The sequence below is a fragment of the Bombus vancouverensis genome, chromosome 5 (genome assembly GCF_051014615.1).
Source record: "Bombus vancouverensis nearcticus chromosome 5, iyBomVanc1_principal, whole genome shotgun sequence".
NCBI lineage: Eukaryota > Metazoa > Arthropoda > Insecta > Hymenoptera > Apidae > Bombus > Bombus vancouverensis.
Genome location: NC_134915.1, coordinates 10312587 through 10330271, shown reverse-complemented (window position 1 = coordinate 10330271; position 17685 = coordinate 10312587). Strand labels below are relative to the sequence as shown.

Below are 17685 nucleotides of genomic sequence, written 5' to 3'. Positions count from 1 at the left end.
GGCAAGAAGAAACAAGGAACCTCGCGTATAAGAAAGCATGTACGTATATCCAATTTACCAAACCGAAGAATCGATCGACAAACGACTACGAAGATACCAAGTCTACCAAGAGTTGCCTTGCTACTTAACAATTTCTTCGAATCGAGGAAACAGGAAAGGATATTACATATAAACGCTAACTAGACATCAAGAATCGCGTTTTCACGCCTCGTCATGCGTTCCGTCGAACGATCATGTGTGCACGATGCGTGCATTTTGACGCGGCGAGTCGAGAACATTACCAACCAGGACGACCCACGCGGATAAAGACAGGAAATTTACCGTAAAGCGAAATAAAAGAAGAGAAAATCGACGAAAAAAAGGTAACCTGGAGAAATACGCGTTACACGGCTCTGAACGCTGATCGGTACATCAACGATGTTTCATATAAATCGGGAAAGGACACTGATGGTATATTTCCTCGCGGCGTTCTACCATTTTACGCTCACCGGGTGTACGCGCTTCCTGGAGGGGCTCGTTGACACCGACGAAAAAAATCGAAATATTTCGTAAAACGAAGAGCAAGCAACGCGGTCGCGTCGTCGTATTTTACACGAGGTCTGGTGCGCGGAACCTCCCACACAGGTAGTTATCTCGGTGACTTAATACCAGGTAATGTGCTCTCCAGTTACATCTCAGCCGATCTGGCCTGGCTCGTCTCTCCTTCTTTCTCTTACCCTTCCACTCTCCCCTATGCCTGCTTTCTTCTCTGTTCAACGTCATCGTCATCGTCGTGTGTCCTCTTCGCTGAGACCTGGACCGAACGGATCGGTGGTCCGTACCGCAAGAAGCAGTCAGAGAAAGACGCAGGGTGCATACGCTCGTGGAAGAACAAGGGAAGAAAATTGAAGAACAAGAAGGGGCAAAAAAAAGATGGAGAGGTGTTGAAGTTACTCGATCCCCGTTCCCGTAAACCTACGCGACGCGACAAAGCGATCACGGTACTCCTCGTGCCGCCCCTACGATAGTTTATTATCGACAGACTGGCCAGACTATTTGCTGTGCGCACACATTTTCATCGTGAGAACGACGCGACGGGATCGCAGGTAATAAGAATCCGATCGTACGAGCCAGACGTCGACGTGACTCCGTATTAAACGGGCACGACACGCGGAATCGTTGAACGACGTCGTAAGAACGATCTCAAGAAGGGCCAAGAATTTCCCTTTCGCTTCGATGCTTCGTGGATAAAACACTTCGCCCGTGTAACAAAGGAATCACGATGATTTAAACTGTTTTAAACGATTTAACGCGCTAATGCTATACGAGAAAACTCGTTGGATAGCTTCCACGAGGCACTCGTTAAAGTCTCGTTTGTCTATCTTGCGCAGATTAAGAGCGGCAGAGAAACAGTGGTGGCGTGTTTATGGAGTAGTTTAAAAGAAACTTGTCTCTAGAATGGTTAGACCGGATATGTAAATTCCACTTTTAAAAACTTTGAGAGGGTGATCTTTGAATTCAGACAAAAATCCTTGGAAAATTGTATTGCAAACTGCAGATGTACTTTCGAGCATTATTTTTCTCGAAGACGTGTCGATATTTCTCACTATACACGAAGCGTTGATTGATCCTTTTTAAAAACCTTTCGAGAATCGATCTCTCGGAGGATCGCCGAACACAGTTTTAGACGAGAGTCTTTCGGGAGAAGGTGGCTGAGAACGGAAGAAAATTGAAGAAGGAAAAAAGAAAGGATGCCTACAGCAGCAGAAGGAGGCGTTGAAGTTACTCGATCTCCATTCCCGTAAACCTAGACGACGTGACAAAGCGATCGGGACTCGTTCCCCAAGGACAGTTTATCAACGACGCGACGGTCTAAAACTGCTCGGCTGGTTCGCGATTTCGCCTTCGCAAGAGAGACTGCTAGCCGGAGGTCGTTTCCAGCTCGTAAGAAACGAGTCGTGCGAGCGAATAAACGATACCTGCATCGTGAACGTAATCTCGACTAACGGCGCAATTAATCGCACGATTTTCTACCTGTAAATTGTGCCATCAAAACGAAAATAAAAGAACCTGAGCAGATCGTATATGCCACGCGGGTAACAAGTACGCGTTTACAAAAGCGTCAAATGCCTAATTTTCTTTTTTATTCGGCAGTTACAATCAGTTTCTCTTTCTCGGAAGAGAATTTCGTAGCTGAACCTGACAGGAAGTTACGAAACTTTACGTCTCTTGGAGAAGGTCTCTCCAAGCATTTCCCTAACTTTTGTTTAATCTTGTGCTTAATCATCGGCGTGATTATCGGAAGCTCGGAAGTAGAAACGTTGGTTGAAACATAAGTGACGTTAAAGATTGCTTATCTCGACGAAAGTCTAGACGAGCAGAACGTGAAGCGCATAGAGTACGTCCTATTTAACCCGGTCTATTTAACTGGAGACAATTCGCAGTATTGTTCGTAAGTGGATGCTTGCGTGTTTGATCGTGAGAGCGAATCCGCGAGGATCGCACCTAATAAGAATGGCATCGTACGAGACCGGAAACAACGCGATAGGTGCGCTTCGACCGCGCGAAAACGTTTTGTTGGGAATCGTACGATCGCCGGTTAACCTATCAACAGATAGAGTTTCACGTGGAACAAGCTGCCTCGTGGAACTCGGTTGACATTAACCATGGATATTTATCGGTATACGTCGAACGGTACTCCGCGAACGAGACGTCGCAAGAGAACCTAACGTGCGTGGAATCTACGTGGAAGAGATGTTTCCAGGTTTCGCGGTTGTTTTCGAGAAACTGTTAAATAAAACATGAACGCACAAGGTGGATCGAATTCTCTCTGCTTAGCATTTCCAAGTAAATACAAATAGCCCGCGGAGCAGCAGCGTGCCGATAGACGGTGAAAACTGTTGCGTTCTCCTCGCTCGAATCCACTACCGAAAGGATACACCGGAGGAAAAGATTAATGAACGTTGCAATTTCCTCGTAATAAATTTCGATGTTGTTCCCAGCGAATTTATCGTTTAAGAAAGCAATTCCCCCGGCAAATTTGGACGCCATTAACGATATTAAGAGTGCGCCCTCTGCCGTTGGCTTCCGGTTTAATAGCCCTTTCAAGGCCTTTGGTACTTCGAATTCATCATCGAGATAAACATCGGTTTTTCAGCGGATAATGTTTCACGTTCACGAGGATACACTCGGTCGATCGTTAATTATCGCCAACGATGCACGTCCCAAACTTTTCTATCGCCGCTTTAATGACCGTCGTTAGAGCGGCCAGCTAAGTTTTACGAGCAGCATAGGGTGGCAGATTGAAAGCGGCTGGTCACCAGGTGCTACCTCTGGGACGACAGCAATCCGTGCCATCTGGTAAATCAGTCTCTCTTTTCCTCGAGGTTGCTCTAAATTTTAACTGAAAATTATTTCCTTTGACCTTCGCGTACGCTCTCCGTTGGCTTTAAACGACTCTGTGAAAACCCTTTGCTATAATTATACGTTCAGAAAAAGAGTCTTCGAAATTACAGCTACGTGTATCCATGTGAGATGATCGAGTACCCTATACGGTTTCGACGCCAACGACATCATCGTAGACGACGGAAAAAATATTGATAAATACGTACTTTTAAGAAGACGTATTTAAACAGATAGAAAGCATCAATGGTACACCGAGGCACTGAGTCGAAGGCGTGCGCGAAAACAGACATCATCGCGGCCGTTAAGTGAAAAGATAAATACCCCGCGAAAACTCTCCGCGGCCGAGCAGATACTAGTTTTTAGCCGGCGCAAATGCACCGCGAAGGATGCTGAAAGGCCGCGTAATCGTTGTATGGCGTGTGGCCAGACATTAACATGGTCACCGTCATTCTTCTCTCCGTCACGTAGCCAGGCCCCATTTAATCATTCTCGGTCACCCCGTCACGTAATCCCCTTTTGAAACGATTGTCAGCCAAGATTACCGGGCATTAATTTGAAAAATGTAGCGACGTCGTTGTCATGGTCTTCGTCGTCGCGGTAGTGAAGAGTGAGGCGTAAGCTTATTAACATGTTCCATGCCGCGTGTACCACCGGTGATACATGCCAAAACCTTTCACTAAGAAGTCCCTTTAGATTCTTCGGAAATGAAAATTTTATATTTTTCGTGTTTTCTTCGAAATGTGACATTTGTAATATTACAGTACATAATATGCATACAGATAAGTGCAATGTTTTTCCAGTAAAATATGGTAGGGAAACTGAGGAACAAATTTTTAATAACTTACAATTAGTTCTTCGTACGTTAGCATCATGAGAATTGCCATTTCGAAAGTCGCATAAAGATAACGCCAAGCAAAACGTGTTAATCAGAGACATCGAGTACGCTCATCGTTCGCCGATTACGTCAGCGGTTAAGGCGAACTTTGTGCACGAAATTTACACCAGCTAGTTACGTAGCACGGCTACGAAACCTGGAAGCCGACTCGGAGGGTATACGATATCGTACAACTGCCAATTCAACTTACCCGCTTCCCAATTTTGGTCGCGAGCACCGCCTCCCACGGAAGCCTGACGTTCGAATTATTCGAATAACTTAAGCCCGCCGTTACGCCCCTCATCGAGACGCGAGTTTCGCTGGTCAATAAGCGTAAGTAAGGCAGCCACCGTCTCTTTGTCCCAACCTTCTAATTAAGATCGTCGAAACGAGTCTAATTAAAACGCAGGAAACGAATGAAAGGATCCGGAAAGGTCGCTTCGAAGAGTATCTGTCGTTCATTTACGAGGAAAGAATATTCTACATCCACCCCGTAGGGTTAAAACGAAAACATGTCTCGTTTCTCACTCTGTGGTACCACCCTGTATCTCCAAATTGGGACTGCTGGATTCGTCGAAGCGGTAGGTCGGTCCGTGAAACGCGCGACAGTACACGGAACACATTCCATCGGAAATTGTTCAGTGCAACGGAACGTGTTCTAACTGACAGCCTCTCAAGATCAGCTGACACTCTTTCGGTTCTTTAGGTGAACGTAACAAGATTTCCTGTAGTTGGTTGTTGCATTCATCAACATTCCCGAAGAAACAAGGTCTTACGAAAGGGTTCGCGTCCACAGCTGCCAGCGATAATCTCGCCTACACGGTGATCAGGCGCGATGGATGATCGATGAGCCGGGCCTCGGCTAATTGAGAACGAAATTTGGCACGAAACAACCGACGAACTGCGATACCGTAGTATCTGGTACACGTTTGTCGTATGTGAGATTCCATTAAATCCACGGGACAGTCGTAGTTACGAGCGTGTACCAGCGAGCATAACCGACGACAGATCGGCAACGTACAGGTTACACAAAGTGCACGGGGAAATAATTCGTCGGCTCGACAACTTCATGACCTCTAAGCTACTCGCGGAGTGCGTTGCCAGTACATCTATCGGTGACTTAACACCTCGCGTCAAGGAAATCCACTCTCGACCGCGCGTGTAGAAAATTTAAACGCGTCATTTCGCGCGCGCGTACTCGCACATAGTTTTGTTATCGCCGCGAATGAATCCTCCTCGGCTTCCACGCGTAAATCAGTCCCGTTGACACGACTCGGAAGTCGATTAACACACGTGCCGCGAAAACCAAGATATTTAATCGCAGCACGTCACTTAACACCTTCCAACTTCGAAGGTGGATCGTTCGAGCCGGGCGTTTTCGAGACGAATAAAGTCGCGCCGATAAATAAAGCGGATCAGAGGTAATTGTAGCGGCATCGAGGTCGAGGGTACACGACTTTCTCGTTACCAAAGCGTCCGTGGAACGATTCAATTACAGGTCGAGCCATTTTCCACTGCGACGTTATTAATCAACGATTTCGGGCAGCTTGGACACGCTGGTCGATATCGGTCAATCTTCGGAACCTCTGGGGATCAGGGGTCTATCTCTTGTTCGGGTATATCATACCCTACAGGCGACCTAATTACGCTTCGACCGCAAGCCGACACATTTCATGTTGACACGGAATGCTCCGGTTGAGTCGAGTTATTATTCTACGAGACTACCGTACGATCTCTAATCGCGGGGATTAGTTCGATCGAATCGATCTTTGAATATGGTAATCAGTCAGCAGGATACGAGGGATAGAAACGAAACCAAAAAAACGAGCATCAGGCTCGAGCAAAGAATCTACTCCAATGATAAAATAAAAAGTAAGTTTCGAAAGAAGAGCGTGGCAGCGGATAAAAAAGACACAGAGACAGAAAGCGTGGAGAGGTATCGACGTTGCCGGGATAGAAGGACTTAATCCAGGACGCGTGTCGGCCAACCATTTGTTCATGGGGGCAAAGGAACAAGCCGGCGCTAAGAAATCGCCTCGTTGACACTTCACGGGCGATAGGTGACGTTAAGAAGAGAAATCACGCGGATCACGGAGCAGAGCCAGCGGAGCACAGACCCAGATAGACTATATCGACAAGGTACCCTACCGCGTCGTCGACACGAGGAGCACTGTAAATGGTAAAGGCACAAACATCAAGAGCCCGGAGAGGCAGCCGTACCTGACGTACGTGTGTACAGACCGGGTGTGCACAGATAGGCCGAAAGTGGTCATGGGAAAGGTATCGGTGCGTTAAGGCCAAGACTGGATTCCGCGGGGCGAGGCCGACTCGTTGGCGGGTAGGAGTGTACAAGGTCTTCGATACCTCGTAAATTACCACTCGAGGCCCCCTCTGCTATCCAGCTCTCGGCTCAACTAATGTTAAGCTGCCTACGTTTTCGTCCTGTCGGGGAAACACCACGGCGCGTCTCTCCTCTGCTGGTTGGCTGGTCCCTCTTCTGGGTCCAACTCTTAACCGAAAACACTGGACGACGCATTTCGACACCCATTCTATTTTACACTTTTTTCGACGGAGCTTGTTTCGGCAAATGAGCCCGGGATCGCCACGGTTCCTGTCCCGTTTATTTCCAACGGTCTCGGTAACATCTTCGACTTCGAAATCGATCGGAGATCGAAAGCGAAAGCTCATTAAGCCGCGCGCCATTCCGATTCTCCCCTATATTCCCTTGGTATTCCTTTGGTTCGTAAATTTCTCCAAAGAACCGACCGGAACATTATTATGGGAAATACGAAACGCGCTCGAAGACCTGGTCGCAGGTCGTCGTAACGAACGCCGATCCTTAACTCCATCTCTCTGATTTCGATCTCTGAGACCGAGGGAATAACTCCAACCTAGATACTCCGGATTCTTCCCCCGCCCGTAAATATCCTAGGTAAGTTGACGTTAAAACGACGAGCTGCAGAAACGCGTTCGGAACTTTTACCCGCGGAATCGCTACGTATTCCACTTCGGTATTTATCGATCGACGATTTATCTTCCGACAGAAGGCTTTGATCGGTCAATGCGCTTTAAAAGTCACCCGATGAGGACTTGTTAAACTTTCTCAATTAATACCGCAGAGGCGTGCATTTTCGTGCTGACGTAGCTGCTTCTAAGTCTGGCAAACACATACGGAGAAAAGTGGAAAAGGGACGCGAAGAAGGAGAAAGTTCTTTCACAAAAGCAACGACGAATATCGATGGAGGCGTTTCATGAATGAACGAATGGAACCGTGTTCCTGTAACTCTCCCATAAGACTGTCAAACGTTACGAGAAGCAAAAGATCGGCGAGGTGCGCGTGAAGTCGACTTTACGACAATATAATTTTGGTAGCGACACGCGGATGGCGTGGAATGCGACGATCGGAGTCAACGAACGGTATAGAAGACTTCGATACGTCGTAAATGGCCCATCCCTGGCTCCTTCACGAGCCCGTATCCACCTTTCCATCTCGTACACGCTACATGTACCTATATACACGCATAATATCGAGCTGCCTACGTTTTCGTCCTACCAATCGAAAGACTGACAACGAACGATCGAAAATACCAACGACGAGACCAGTCCACGCTCGCAAACAAAGCTCGATAACTCTTTATTATACGACCGATCGCAGAGGAACAGAGAATCGTCGCGATGCTGATGACCACCATGACGACTGTACACTGTACATTTCTGAATTTTACTACCAAATCGTTTCCCCGACAAAATCGCATTCACACGAAAATATTGTACCGGGAGGAATGCATTCTGGTTGTGTTCTCATAAAAAAGACACAGAATCTCCACGCATCATCGCGAATCAGTGGTACCTTGGTATTTCTCGCTAGCACAGGACAGCAGTAGATCTGTGTAATAATAGATTTGCATAATTCGTCGAGTTTAATGAGACGTGACATCGATCTAAAAGTTAACGGAGGAATAGGAACTATGGTCGGCGATATTCAAAGCGAAAAAAGTATCTCAAAGAATATTTCGGCCTAAACGTTTTTCGCGGTCAGTGGCTATTAACCCTACAGCCGGGATTCGTTTGGAAAGAAACCAAGAAGGAACCGATGGTGCGTAAACCGAAGTTGGAGGACCGCGAGGAGTTCGAGGCTCGGTGGAGAAACGATTACATCGAGGATCCGCCGTTCGGCCCCAACTTTCGACCAAGGATTCACCAGAGAACCTATTGTGGTGCTTAATTTAGCGTTAAATTGTTTACATCTCATTAATCGCCGGGAAGAACCTGAGGGGCCGTCATGATAACCGATGCACGTCAGTCATGGACTGTGGGCATCGCTTTAATTTCGAATTGACCACCATAGCCGCGTACCGTGGCCCCGTAAGAACGGGGGCGCACAGCATCCTCCTCGCGCGTCTCTTGTTTCAGCCTGTGTTCAAGGAGCGCATTCACTTCGCTCGCTCGAGTTCGCTCTCTCGCACGATGCACTCGACTGCGTGGTCGCTCGAACGACAGCGGAGCAATATTGGAATTCGAGCCTGACTCGACCGGTTCGTTCGCTCACTGTCAGTCGAGTGTGCTTCGCGGTAGCGACACGCGCGACCACGTTACTACGCTGGGTTACGGTCCACTGATACGCAACATCCACCAACGTCCACCTCGGGTATCTATTAAAGCTGCGTTTACCGTTCGTTTACTAGGGACGATATTTCGTGCGAGATCCACGACTGACCATTCACGCCGCTGATTCTCCCAGTTGAAACGATAGAAGCTTCCGGGTGTGAATCGTGTAGTAGGAATTACAAGTAACGTCATTAAGGTTCTCGAAAGGCTCTGAGATCACGTTCGCGTCGAGGCTGTCTTTTCGATTGTCATGAGTCCGATACGCGATATGAGTGCAACAGAGAATGGTAACGCAAAGGCACGTCACGAAGTTACGCCCAGAAGCTTTTAACAGTTTTTATTGCAATGCCTCGGTACAATCATTTGAACCGCACTGGAATGCCAATTATTTCCGGAGAGGCTCAGTTGTTTAATGTAAATACTTGAGATAATGATTAAGGAAATAGTAAGGTAGACCGTTAACTTAGACTTCAGAGTTAGGAACAGAGAGAACACTCGAACAGTGTAAAATACGAAACCGCTTGATTATCTATAGTCATATTTCTCGCTGTTTTCGTTTTTGTTAACGCATTAGTAGGCTCTAGCACAGCGAACACGCTATGATCATAGTATAATTTCACATAATGAGAACTCTGGTAACCGATCGGTTAAGGGATATAGCGTACTATCTACACGGAATCTCATGCTATCGACTTTCAATAAGGTTGATAAAGTCAACTGTACGGACACCGAGTACGAGAGACTATCCGATGCCTGTAAAGGAGATGCAGCCCGCGAATAATTCACCCGTTATCTATACCATCTACTGGCTGGTTAAGCAATTTCTCGAGAACGTCGATATAATGCCGTATACGCGTTACGCCGTGCGGGGTTAGCCGACGAATCACGCACGCTCCATGAAATTAGAATGTTTTCGCGTGTTTAACGTATCGCAATGTACAACTATAATAATTACGCTCAATTTAGCTGGCGATTTAAGTAAACTCTAATCGCTCGCCCAGTGAAAGTCAGCAACAGATAATTTAATAAAGCAAAACGCTAGTTTATGTAACATTGTTAAAAGACTTACCTGTTAGATGACTGCCGGTGAATTCGAAGTCGTCGTCTTGGTCCCAGTGTTTCAGGCTCAGATTCGATAGCGACGTTGCGTTGGCGAACTCTAAATTCGCAAAGTGCCAATCCAATATCTGACGGTCCTTCGAAGAAAGGTATACGTCACTGTGAACAGGAAACAAAAATTTCGCATACCAAGAAGTATTTAATTTGCAAAATATTGTGTAACAAATAACGAAGGAAACTTACCTAGGGGGAGAGGCTTCTAATTCTTGTAACTTCGCTTCAATTTCTTTCTGTTGTTCAGAAAGTTGATCCCACTCCTGATATAGCAAATCAAGTATATAATTCCTGTGCAGGACTGTATAAATAAAGATATTAAAAACCAAATAAAAAAGACCATACCTTGCATGCGTTATGAAGATCACGCAATTTAGAACGTAATACAAATTCTTGTGTTATATCACGTGTTTGTAATTTACTCTCAGTCATTTCTTTATACTGTTTATTCAATTCGACCAAACGATCCATGATAGCTATCATCTATAATAGCAGAACTCTTAGTATTTCCTAAAAATTCAAAGCATAAATAATTCGAATACTTACCCTATGTTGATTGGTGATAAGTCGACCTTGAAGCGACAGTACGGAACGCAAATGAGCAACTTGACGCTGTTTGACACCTTGCTCTTGCAGACGTATCACCCACTCCAATGCCTGACCCAAGGAAACCGGTCGTGTATTACCACTTTGCCCTGATCCAGCACTACCCACGTAATTAAAATCTAATTGGTGTGAAAGATACGACGTAGCTTCCAGTAACCGGTTAAACTCTCTCTCTACCATTTCGTCTTTATCTTTCGGAACCTATCCGCGGAAAAAATATTAAAACTTCATAAATGATTGTTTTAAACATTTAATTATTACAACATTTAAATGTACTATATTTATATTAACCGTTTGACCATCGCTTTCGTACAAAGGACACTTTTGTCGTATTTTGTGAAGTTCCATATTGATTTGTTTACTAAGTGTTGTCACTGGATTTCCACCTAGCCCTGTAACTACCATAGCACCGAGATCGGCGATGTATGAAGATTTACGAAATGTTGCAATTCGACCACCAACACGATCCTATAAAATCAGAAACTTATGTGAAAAACATATGTCTTACACATTTCTTAAGTACAAAATAAAATTTTAAATAACAATTACCCGTGCTTCGAGTACAATTACTTCTAAGCCAAATTGTTGCATTTGTTGAGCAGCAGCTAAACCAGCAATACCTGCTCCAATTACGATTACTTTACCTAATTTCTTCGTAGGTAATGGCTAAAATAAGAAGACAATAATTTGTTATAAATAGTATTCAAGTAGAAAATGTATTATAAAAACATATATCACCTTAAGCCGTTTAAATACTCCAAAGTTAATAAAACCATGTCTTTCTAAAAATGCGTGAATTCGACGCGCCAATACAGTATCGCTATTATAAGGTGGTTCTATCGCTGGCAGAGCATTTTCAACTATCAATTGTTGCTTTGGATTCTCAAGCCATAGTTGCAACTGAAATAAAAACATTTATACATGAAACTTCCGCAATTTTCTTTTTAACTTAAGTTTCTTACGAGTCTATTTCTAATGTGAAGGAAAACTTTTTGGGTCTGCGGTGGTCCACCGGAAACATCTGGGAAACAAGCAGCTTCTGTGGAGGTTAGTTTATCAAACGGAAGACGACTTTGAAATGCTGCCCCCTCCAAACCATTAAGTAATTCCTTTACTACAATTAAATATAGAAATTAAAATTTAATCAATTACAGAAAAAATATATTTCATTAACAGATAGATTTACCATGAGGATCTTCATGATCGCTATCTTGATCATCTTCATCTTTTACTTCAATTTTTGGAGCAGAAGAGGTAGATACAGATTGTGATATACTTGTATCAGTATCTTTTTTTATTTCAGGCACAGCTTTTTTTTCTGGAGTAACAAGACCAGGTTTAGATTTTTCCGATGTATCTGAAGCATTTTCATCTTCCATTTGGTTATACTTCTCTTCCATTTCTCTGTACTCCACCTATATATAAATATGAATCTGATAAAATCACAAATAAAAGAAGCAATATTCAATGGTAAATCAATTCATAACCAAAACTTTATTAAGAATACAGAGATCTACTTTAACATATAGGTTAAAAGTTTCTACAGACGTTGATGAATTAAAAGTTGCATAAAAAACATTTATTTTAATTTACACACAATATACTCGCTTTTAATTAGAGAAAGATAAATTTACGATTATTGACAAAGTAAGATAAGTAACAAATAATGAGTCTAACCAAAACATAACCTAGTCTGGTTATTTACAGCACAGTGTTATTCAAGGTACACGCGTACGAATTATCTTCCACACAAGAATTTCTATCGTCTAGTACTATTTCATGAAGAAATATGGGAAAACCAACACTTGATTCATATTATAGTCAAACTTTGTAACAATCAGTGTACTAAATAACACATCATATAATAACCCTTATAAGAATATATTTAGTAATGGATAATATTAAATGTGGGATAGAAGATTAACAATACAAACCTTCGCTCTTTTCCTTCGACTCATATCGTTGCTATTTAGTAGCTTTTCTGCCAAACGTAATCACTGTCGTACGTAATCACACAGGTTTGTTTTGACTCTTCAAACCGGCGGCACATACAATTATAAGATCCAGAGACTACGAGTAACGTAGAATAGTATAACCCACTGAAATGCAATTTGTCGCTGACATCTGTATTAAACAATGTATACTGTATAGTGATTGGTACAAATTCTTTTAATAGCTGGGAATCATATATATGATTTAGAATTCTTTTCATTTGTTTATGATTCAATATTCCCCATAGTGATACTGTTTCTTTGTGCTCGAGAAACTACTGTGGTATTTCGAATAAAATTTTGTATTACCCACTGGGAAATTTGTTTTCGCCCTCTATCGGAATATCCTGATTTTATTACTTAAATGTTTGCACTTTACATAAATTCTTAACTTGTATTGTAAATAGTAATGCGCACTAACTTTCAAAATATTATCTGATTAGATGCCATAGTTCTTTGGTCTATTATAGGATTATGAGTATATACACGATCTTCTATGCGCAATTTGGTTCTTACATTGTGGTTAAGTAACTTGTGCTTTCGGTACCTTAAGATTTGAGTAATATTATAATTATTTAATGATATTACTGTTAAAACAATAGAAGAACAATGACAGTCTATGTAAGACTATAAAAAATTTACTTCATTTTGCCATTAATAGGATTATTATCATATACTTTTTATTTCAGATATTAAGCAAATTAACATCTTTAATTCAAAATACAAGAAATCAAAGTAGGCCTTTCTTTTACTGGCTTACTGTTGTATTTAATAGGTATTACAATAAAGCATTATTGTTTGATTCATTGAACAAAATATATAAGAAACATTTTTTTAAAGAGTTGATGCTGATCGTATAAAGGAAATTGGTCCGGATCGTGCTTGTGCAGAATGGCTTTTAAAAAATGGGGCATCTGTCAGATGGAAAGATTTTTCTGAACCATTAACTGATTATAATGCATTACCATCTAGTGGAAACTATTACATTGAATCTATTGAAGCAAATGATGCTGGAATATGTGATGTAGGATTTCCATATCTTGGTTAGTATTGTAGTTAATTTAATCACATGAAATAGTTTCTATATGATGACAATTATTCATTGGGTTACCACATTAGGAGGATGCAAACACATAAAAAATATAAAATTGGAAAGCTGCAGATACGTTGATAATAGAGCTATACCCTATCTATCGCTTATTCAAGATTCTTTAACTAATTTAGAAATTATAAAATGTAAAAGCATTGATGATGATGGACTACGTGAATTAAAAGTATTGAAGTATGTAATATATATAAAAATGAATAAGATATATCTAACAAAATGTAATGTTGCTTATATTTTGGTATTTCAGAAATCTAAAACAATTGAAAATTAAAGGATTATCAAGTATCACGGATAATACTGTTCAGAAAGAACTTACCAAAGCTTTGCCCAATTGCAAAATAGACTTTGAATAAATGACTTATGTTTGATTATTAGTTAAATTATTTTTGATAAATGTGTTAAGAATTGTGTGTAAATATGATGGTATAACATAATGAGTGAAATATAAATATAAATAAAATAAATATAAATGAATATAAATGAATATAAATACTGGTTCCTTTAAACAGAGATGAAACATAATCTATTGCAATTCATCATAAGAATTCGCTATTAGGAGTAACTATCTTTATAAGCTATATAAGCTATAATTATTGCTATGCTTTGAATAACAAGAAATATTTTAAGAAAATTATTACGTTAAGATGTAACCGAAGTGGTATTGCTGCTTTTCACTTCTTTTTGCGCGTTTATAACGAAATATTCAAATGAAAATTGTAAAATTTAGAACGCATAAATCGAATCAAATCTACCGGAAGTATTCACTCTATCGGAAGTACCGAAAATTGAACAACTTACAGGCACGGCTTAATTTCCCGCCAAAATGTGATACCGCCATAATGGTCATGCTGCATTTTCAAGCATCAAAGACATTCGAAGTTTGAAATAATTTGAAAAGTGTTATTCTTTGAAACATAATAGATTTAACCGTAGAAAGCGTTCTTTGCAATCGTATTTCTATAAATTATCATCATGTCACAGGAAATGAACATTTTACGCTGTTACTCGTGTAAAACATATCAAGTAACTGTCAAATGCGCAGTAATTTATTGTCAATTGGTATTATAACGTTCGATTTCTAATAATTTATGAATTATAGGTTCACATAGTCAAGAAAGCAAAGAAATGGCAATGCAAAATATGTAATTTTAAACAGACATTCAAACAGGTTAGTTAATTTCATTTATAACAGAAAAATTTTAATTTCGATGTTCGTCATAATATATCACAAAATAAATGTCATACGTGCAAGATAGCAGATAATTGCAATTTTTAGGCTTATTTTAAAGGCTCAGGTAGGGATTGTCGTGTTATGGTTCAAAAATTAAATCTTATGAAAACACATGAGATTCAGGAGAACATATCCTTTAGTGGATGTAACAGTACGAATGATGACTATATGAATTATCATTATGAGAAACCAAAGCCAAATATAAAAGTTGAAAGCAAGTGGGCAAAATATCTAGATACACCAGAAGAGACTAGATCTAATACTTTTGAAGCTGCAGGTAGTCAGAGTAGTAATTATAAGAAATCTGATGATATAGAACATCTTCATAATAATATGATGTACGAGTGCTCACAAAATGAGCACACAGATATAGGTAGTGATCTTTCTTATGAAAATGATTCTAAACAAGATTTTATCTATGATAATGAAGAAGAATATGATAATTTTATACCAGAAGAAATAGATAATGCACCATGTAACAATGATAATAGCGAAAGTACTAATTTGTATAGGAAAAATACCACTGAAATTGAAAGTGCAAAAAACATTTTTGATGACAATGAAGATTTCGATCTTACTATTGATTTTTAAGTTCTGCATATCTATTAATTAAGAATTATGTTTGAAGTCAGAAATGTTTTCTTCATGCATATTATTTTTCTATTGAAGTTCCTGTTAATTTATGTAAAAGACATTAGAAGATACAAAGAAATATGTTTATATTTTTTCAATTTCTTTTTATCTTTTTTTCTTTCTTTATTATCGAAAAATTTGTTCATTTTTTTACTTAAGTGAATGGAGTATCAATCGCAATTCGGACAGTATTTATTTATTTATTTCACATGATTTAAATACATTGCTTTAACTTCAAAATCTTGAAGATATTCTCAGGGCACTAACTGAGAATCTAGTACATAACACAGACATATACTTGTAAAAAAATAAAATGCTAATGGAAACAAGCATCTAGCTATTGTATAGTGACGTATAGATATGTAATATTTCAACTACAACAATAGAAATTGTAAAAGGACAAATATTGTCTAAGACTCTTATAATTGTTCAAGCAAACGTTTTAAGTAAGCACAGTTTACTTTTTGCTTGTATACCTATAGCAGCATATGCATCCATTAGCATTCAATTTTTTTTTCTTTTTTTTTATAACAGAGATTGTTAGATGTAGCAATCACAAAAGTTTTCATACTGTTTCTAGAAAGACAGGAAATTACGCAGAATAAATGATGTTAAAAGTTGCTTTTTTAATTGATTTCATTGAAACTCGTACAGTCTTAGCATTGTGGCTTAAATTACCTTCCTTTTTCCTGTCTCTACTCAAACATCCTAGTAACGATTGGCTAGAACGGTTGTTAGACACAAAAGTGACAATTTATTCTGCAACATGATTGCTTGAAGGCAATAGGAAAGAATTAAACGAATGGCAGTTTTGATAGAATAAACGTTTCATAAACGTACTGGTGTATAGAAATTTTCGTAAGGAAAGGTAAAAGGCTTTTGGCAGGACGATTTTTATATTGTGTTTTGTTCTTTCGTTGTGCGTTTCAGTTCGTAGTCACGTAGAATTCGAGTTTGAAGTAGCTCTTTAACGCGATAGACGAACCCTCATATCCTTCTCTCCTCTTAGACACTCTATTGTCTATAAAGCTACTGATATCGGTTATTCACCTCGTAAAGAAGTATCGTGTTGCTAGTTCTGGATAATCGAAGATTTTTTTAAATTTCTCTAAATCTCGTTAGGCAAATATAGTTTTATTCGAGATAATTCGCTTCTTGTATAAAGAGACTTAAAGGGACGTAGTAGTAAATAAATTATTATAAAAAATATCGGCTATTAAGTAAAAAAAGGATTGTTTAGATCGTTTTCGATTGTTAAATACGCGTGATTATAGTACACGCGATACGCGTCCGATCAGTCGCAATAATTTTGCCATAAGAAGTATAATGTTAAAAATATACACGGTGCACTCGTATCGAGCAACGCGAGTCTAATTAATAGAATCCGAACATTCTCAATTAAATATCACGTATCCTTTCTCAATTAAATATCACTAAATAAATTACGTTATTAAATGCATCGCGAAATTAATATACATCTAAGGCAATGCTGTCACGCATCCTTCGACGACTTGTCCAAAGAGAAATAAACGAACCATGATTATCAGTACTGATGTCTGTGTCGACGATAATTCACCGCGTCTTGATGATGCCTCCAACTACTTTGCCAGCTTCTGCTTCGTCTGTTCCAAACGCTCCTTAATAAAAAGTAATAATTCAGTATATCATACATAATATAAAGTCAAGTTTTCGATAAAAAAAACATTTACGTTTGCAACTTTTTTCGTCTCTTATTCGGCGGGCTACTGAGTTCGCTTTCTCGAATAATTTGTAACGTTGATGGTATGAACATATCTTCTATAAAAAGAAATAGCAACAAATTAATAGATAAATTTCTAAAATTTCTATTTTATATATTATCAATCAAACATACCAAAGGAATTTGCGTATTTTCTCTTTGAAATGAATCTCTGATGTTGCTGCAGTTGTGGCAACGCTTCCCTCGCACTTCCAACCGTACAATCCCTTGTTCCTTTGCAGCCCTTCAAATGTTCCAATTGATCGTGAAGATAGGAACGTTCTGAAGATGTTAAAGATGAAAGCCTGTTCCACTGTTCGAATGGATCTAAACGAAAAAGAAACAAGAGCTAATAATTGAAACCAATTTTCCTTAGAAAACTGAGTTTACACGTACAAA

General features: G+C 40.1%; 4 protein-coding genes and 1 long non-coding RNA gene across 8 annotated transcripts in view; 3 read left to right on the top strand and 2 right to left on the bottom strand.

Annotated features, from left to right (window-relative positions):
• Su(var)3-3 (lysine-specific histone demethylase Su(var)3-3) overlaps window positions 1-12686 on the bottom strand; it is a 101758-nt gene extending 89072 nt beyond the window's left edge. The window contains exons 1-10 of the mRNA XM_033347953.2: window positions 12520-12686; window positions 11772-12000; window positions 11548-11699; window positions 11324-11485; window positions 11135-11251; window positions 10877-11053; window positions 10526-10786; window positions 10325-10462; window positions 10169-10242; window positions 9936-10084 (exon numbers count right to left, since the gene is read on the bottom strand). Of these exons, the coding sequence (XP_033203844.1) occupies window positions 9936-10084; window positions 10169-10242; window positions 10325-10462; window positions 10526-10786; window positions 10877-11053; window positions 11135-11251; window positions 11324-11485; window positions 11548-11699; window positions 11772-12000; window positions 12520-12543 (1483 nt within the window). The 5' untranslated portion in view covers window positions 12544-12686. The remainder of the gene's footprint in view (window positions 1-9935; window positions 10085-10168; window positions 10243-10324; window positions 10463-10525; window positions 10787-10876; window positions 11054-11134; window positions 11252-11323; window positions 11486-11547; window positions 11700-11771; window positions 12001-12519) is intronic.
• LOC143302746 (uncharacterized) lies at window positions 8787-11980 on the top strand. Its single transcript, XR_013058529.1, has 3 exons — window positions 8787-8906; window positions 11569-11687; window positions 11889-11980. It is a non-coding gene; the product is annotated as an uncharacterized LOC143302746 (long non-coding RNA).
• A 125-nt stretch (window positions 12687-12811) lies between the features above and the next one.
• LOC117164716 (ATP synthase subunit s, mitochondrial) lies at window positions 12812-14174 on the top strand. Of its 2 annotated transcripts, none has more exons than XM_076618916.1 (5): window positions 12812-13098; window positions 13266-13351; window positions 13417-13619; window positions 13696-13858; window positions 13932-14174. In XM_076618916.1, the coding sequence occupies exons 1-5, from the start codon at window positions 13051-13053 to the stop codon at window positions 14035-14037; spliced, it is 606 nt and encodes a 201-aa protein (XP_076475031.1). In that variant the 5' UTR covers window positions 12812-13050; the 3' UTR covers window positions 14038-14174. The 2 variants fall into 2 exon arrangements, with proteins under 2 accessions (XP_076475031.1, XP_076475032.1); XM_076618917.1 differs by having other exon boundaries at window positions 12814-13197.
• Window positions 14175-14273: 99 nt separating this feature from the next.
• On the top strand, window positions 14274-16168 carry LOC117164709 (uncharacterized). Its single transcript, XM_033347963.2, has 3 exons — window positions 14274-14707; window positions 14784-14852; window positions 14961-16168. Exons 1-3 carry the CDS (start codon window positions 14657-14659, stop codon window positions 15504-15506), a joined length of 666 nt encoding a protein of 221 aa, XP_033203854.1. The 5' UTR covers window positions 14274-14656; the 3' UTR covers window positions 15507-16168.
• Sulf1 (Extracellular sulfatase Sulf1) overlaps window positions 15729-17685 on the bottom strand; it is a 78110-nt gene continuing 76153 nt past the window's right edge. For all 3 annotated transcript variants that reach the window (XM_076618913.1, XM_033347925.2, XM_033347907.2), the window contains exons 15-17: window positions 17422-17613; window positions 17258-17345; window positions 15729-17185 (exon numbers count right to left, since the gene is read on the bottom strand). In XM_076618913.1, the coding sequence (XP_076475028.1) occupies window positions 17092-17185; window positions 17258-17345; window positions 17422-17613 (374 nt within the window). In that variant the 3' untranslated portion in view covers window positions 15729-17091. The remainder of the gene's footprint in view (window positions 17186-17257; window positions 17346-17421; window positions 17614-17685) is intronic.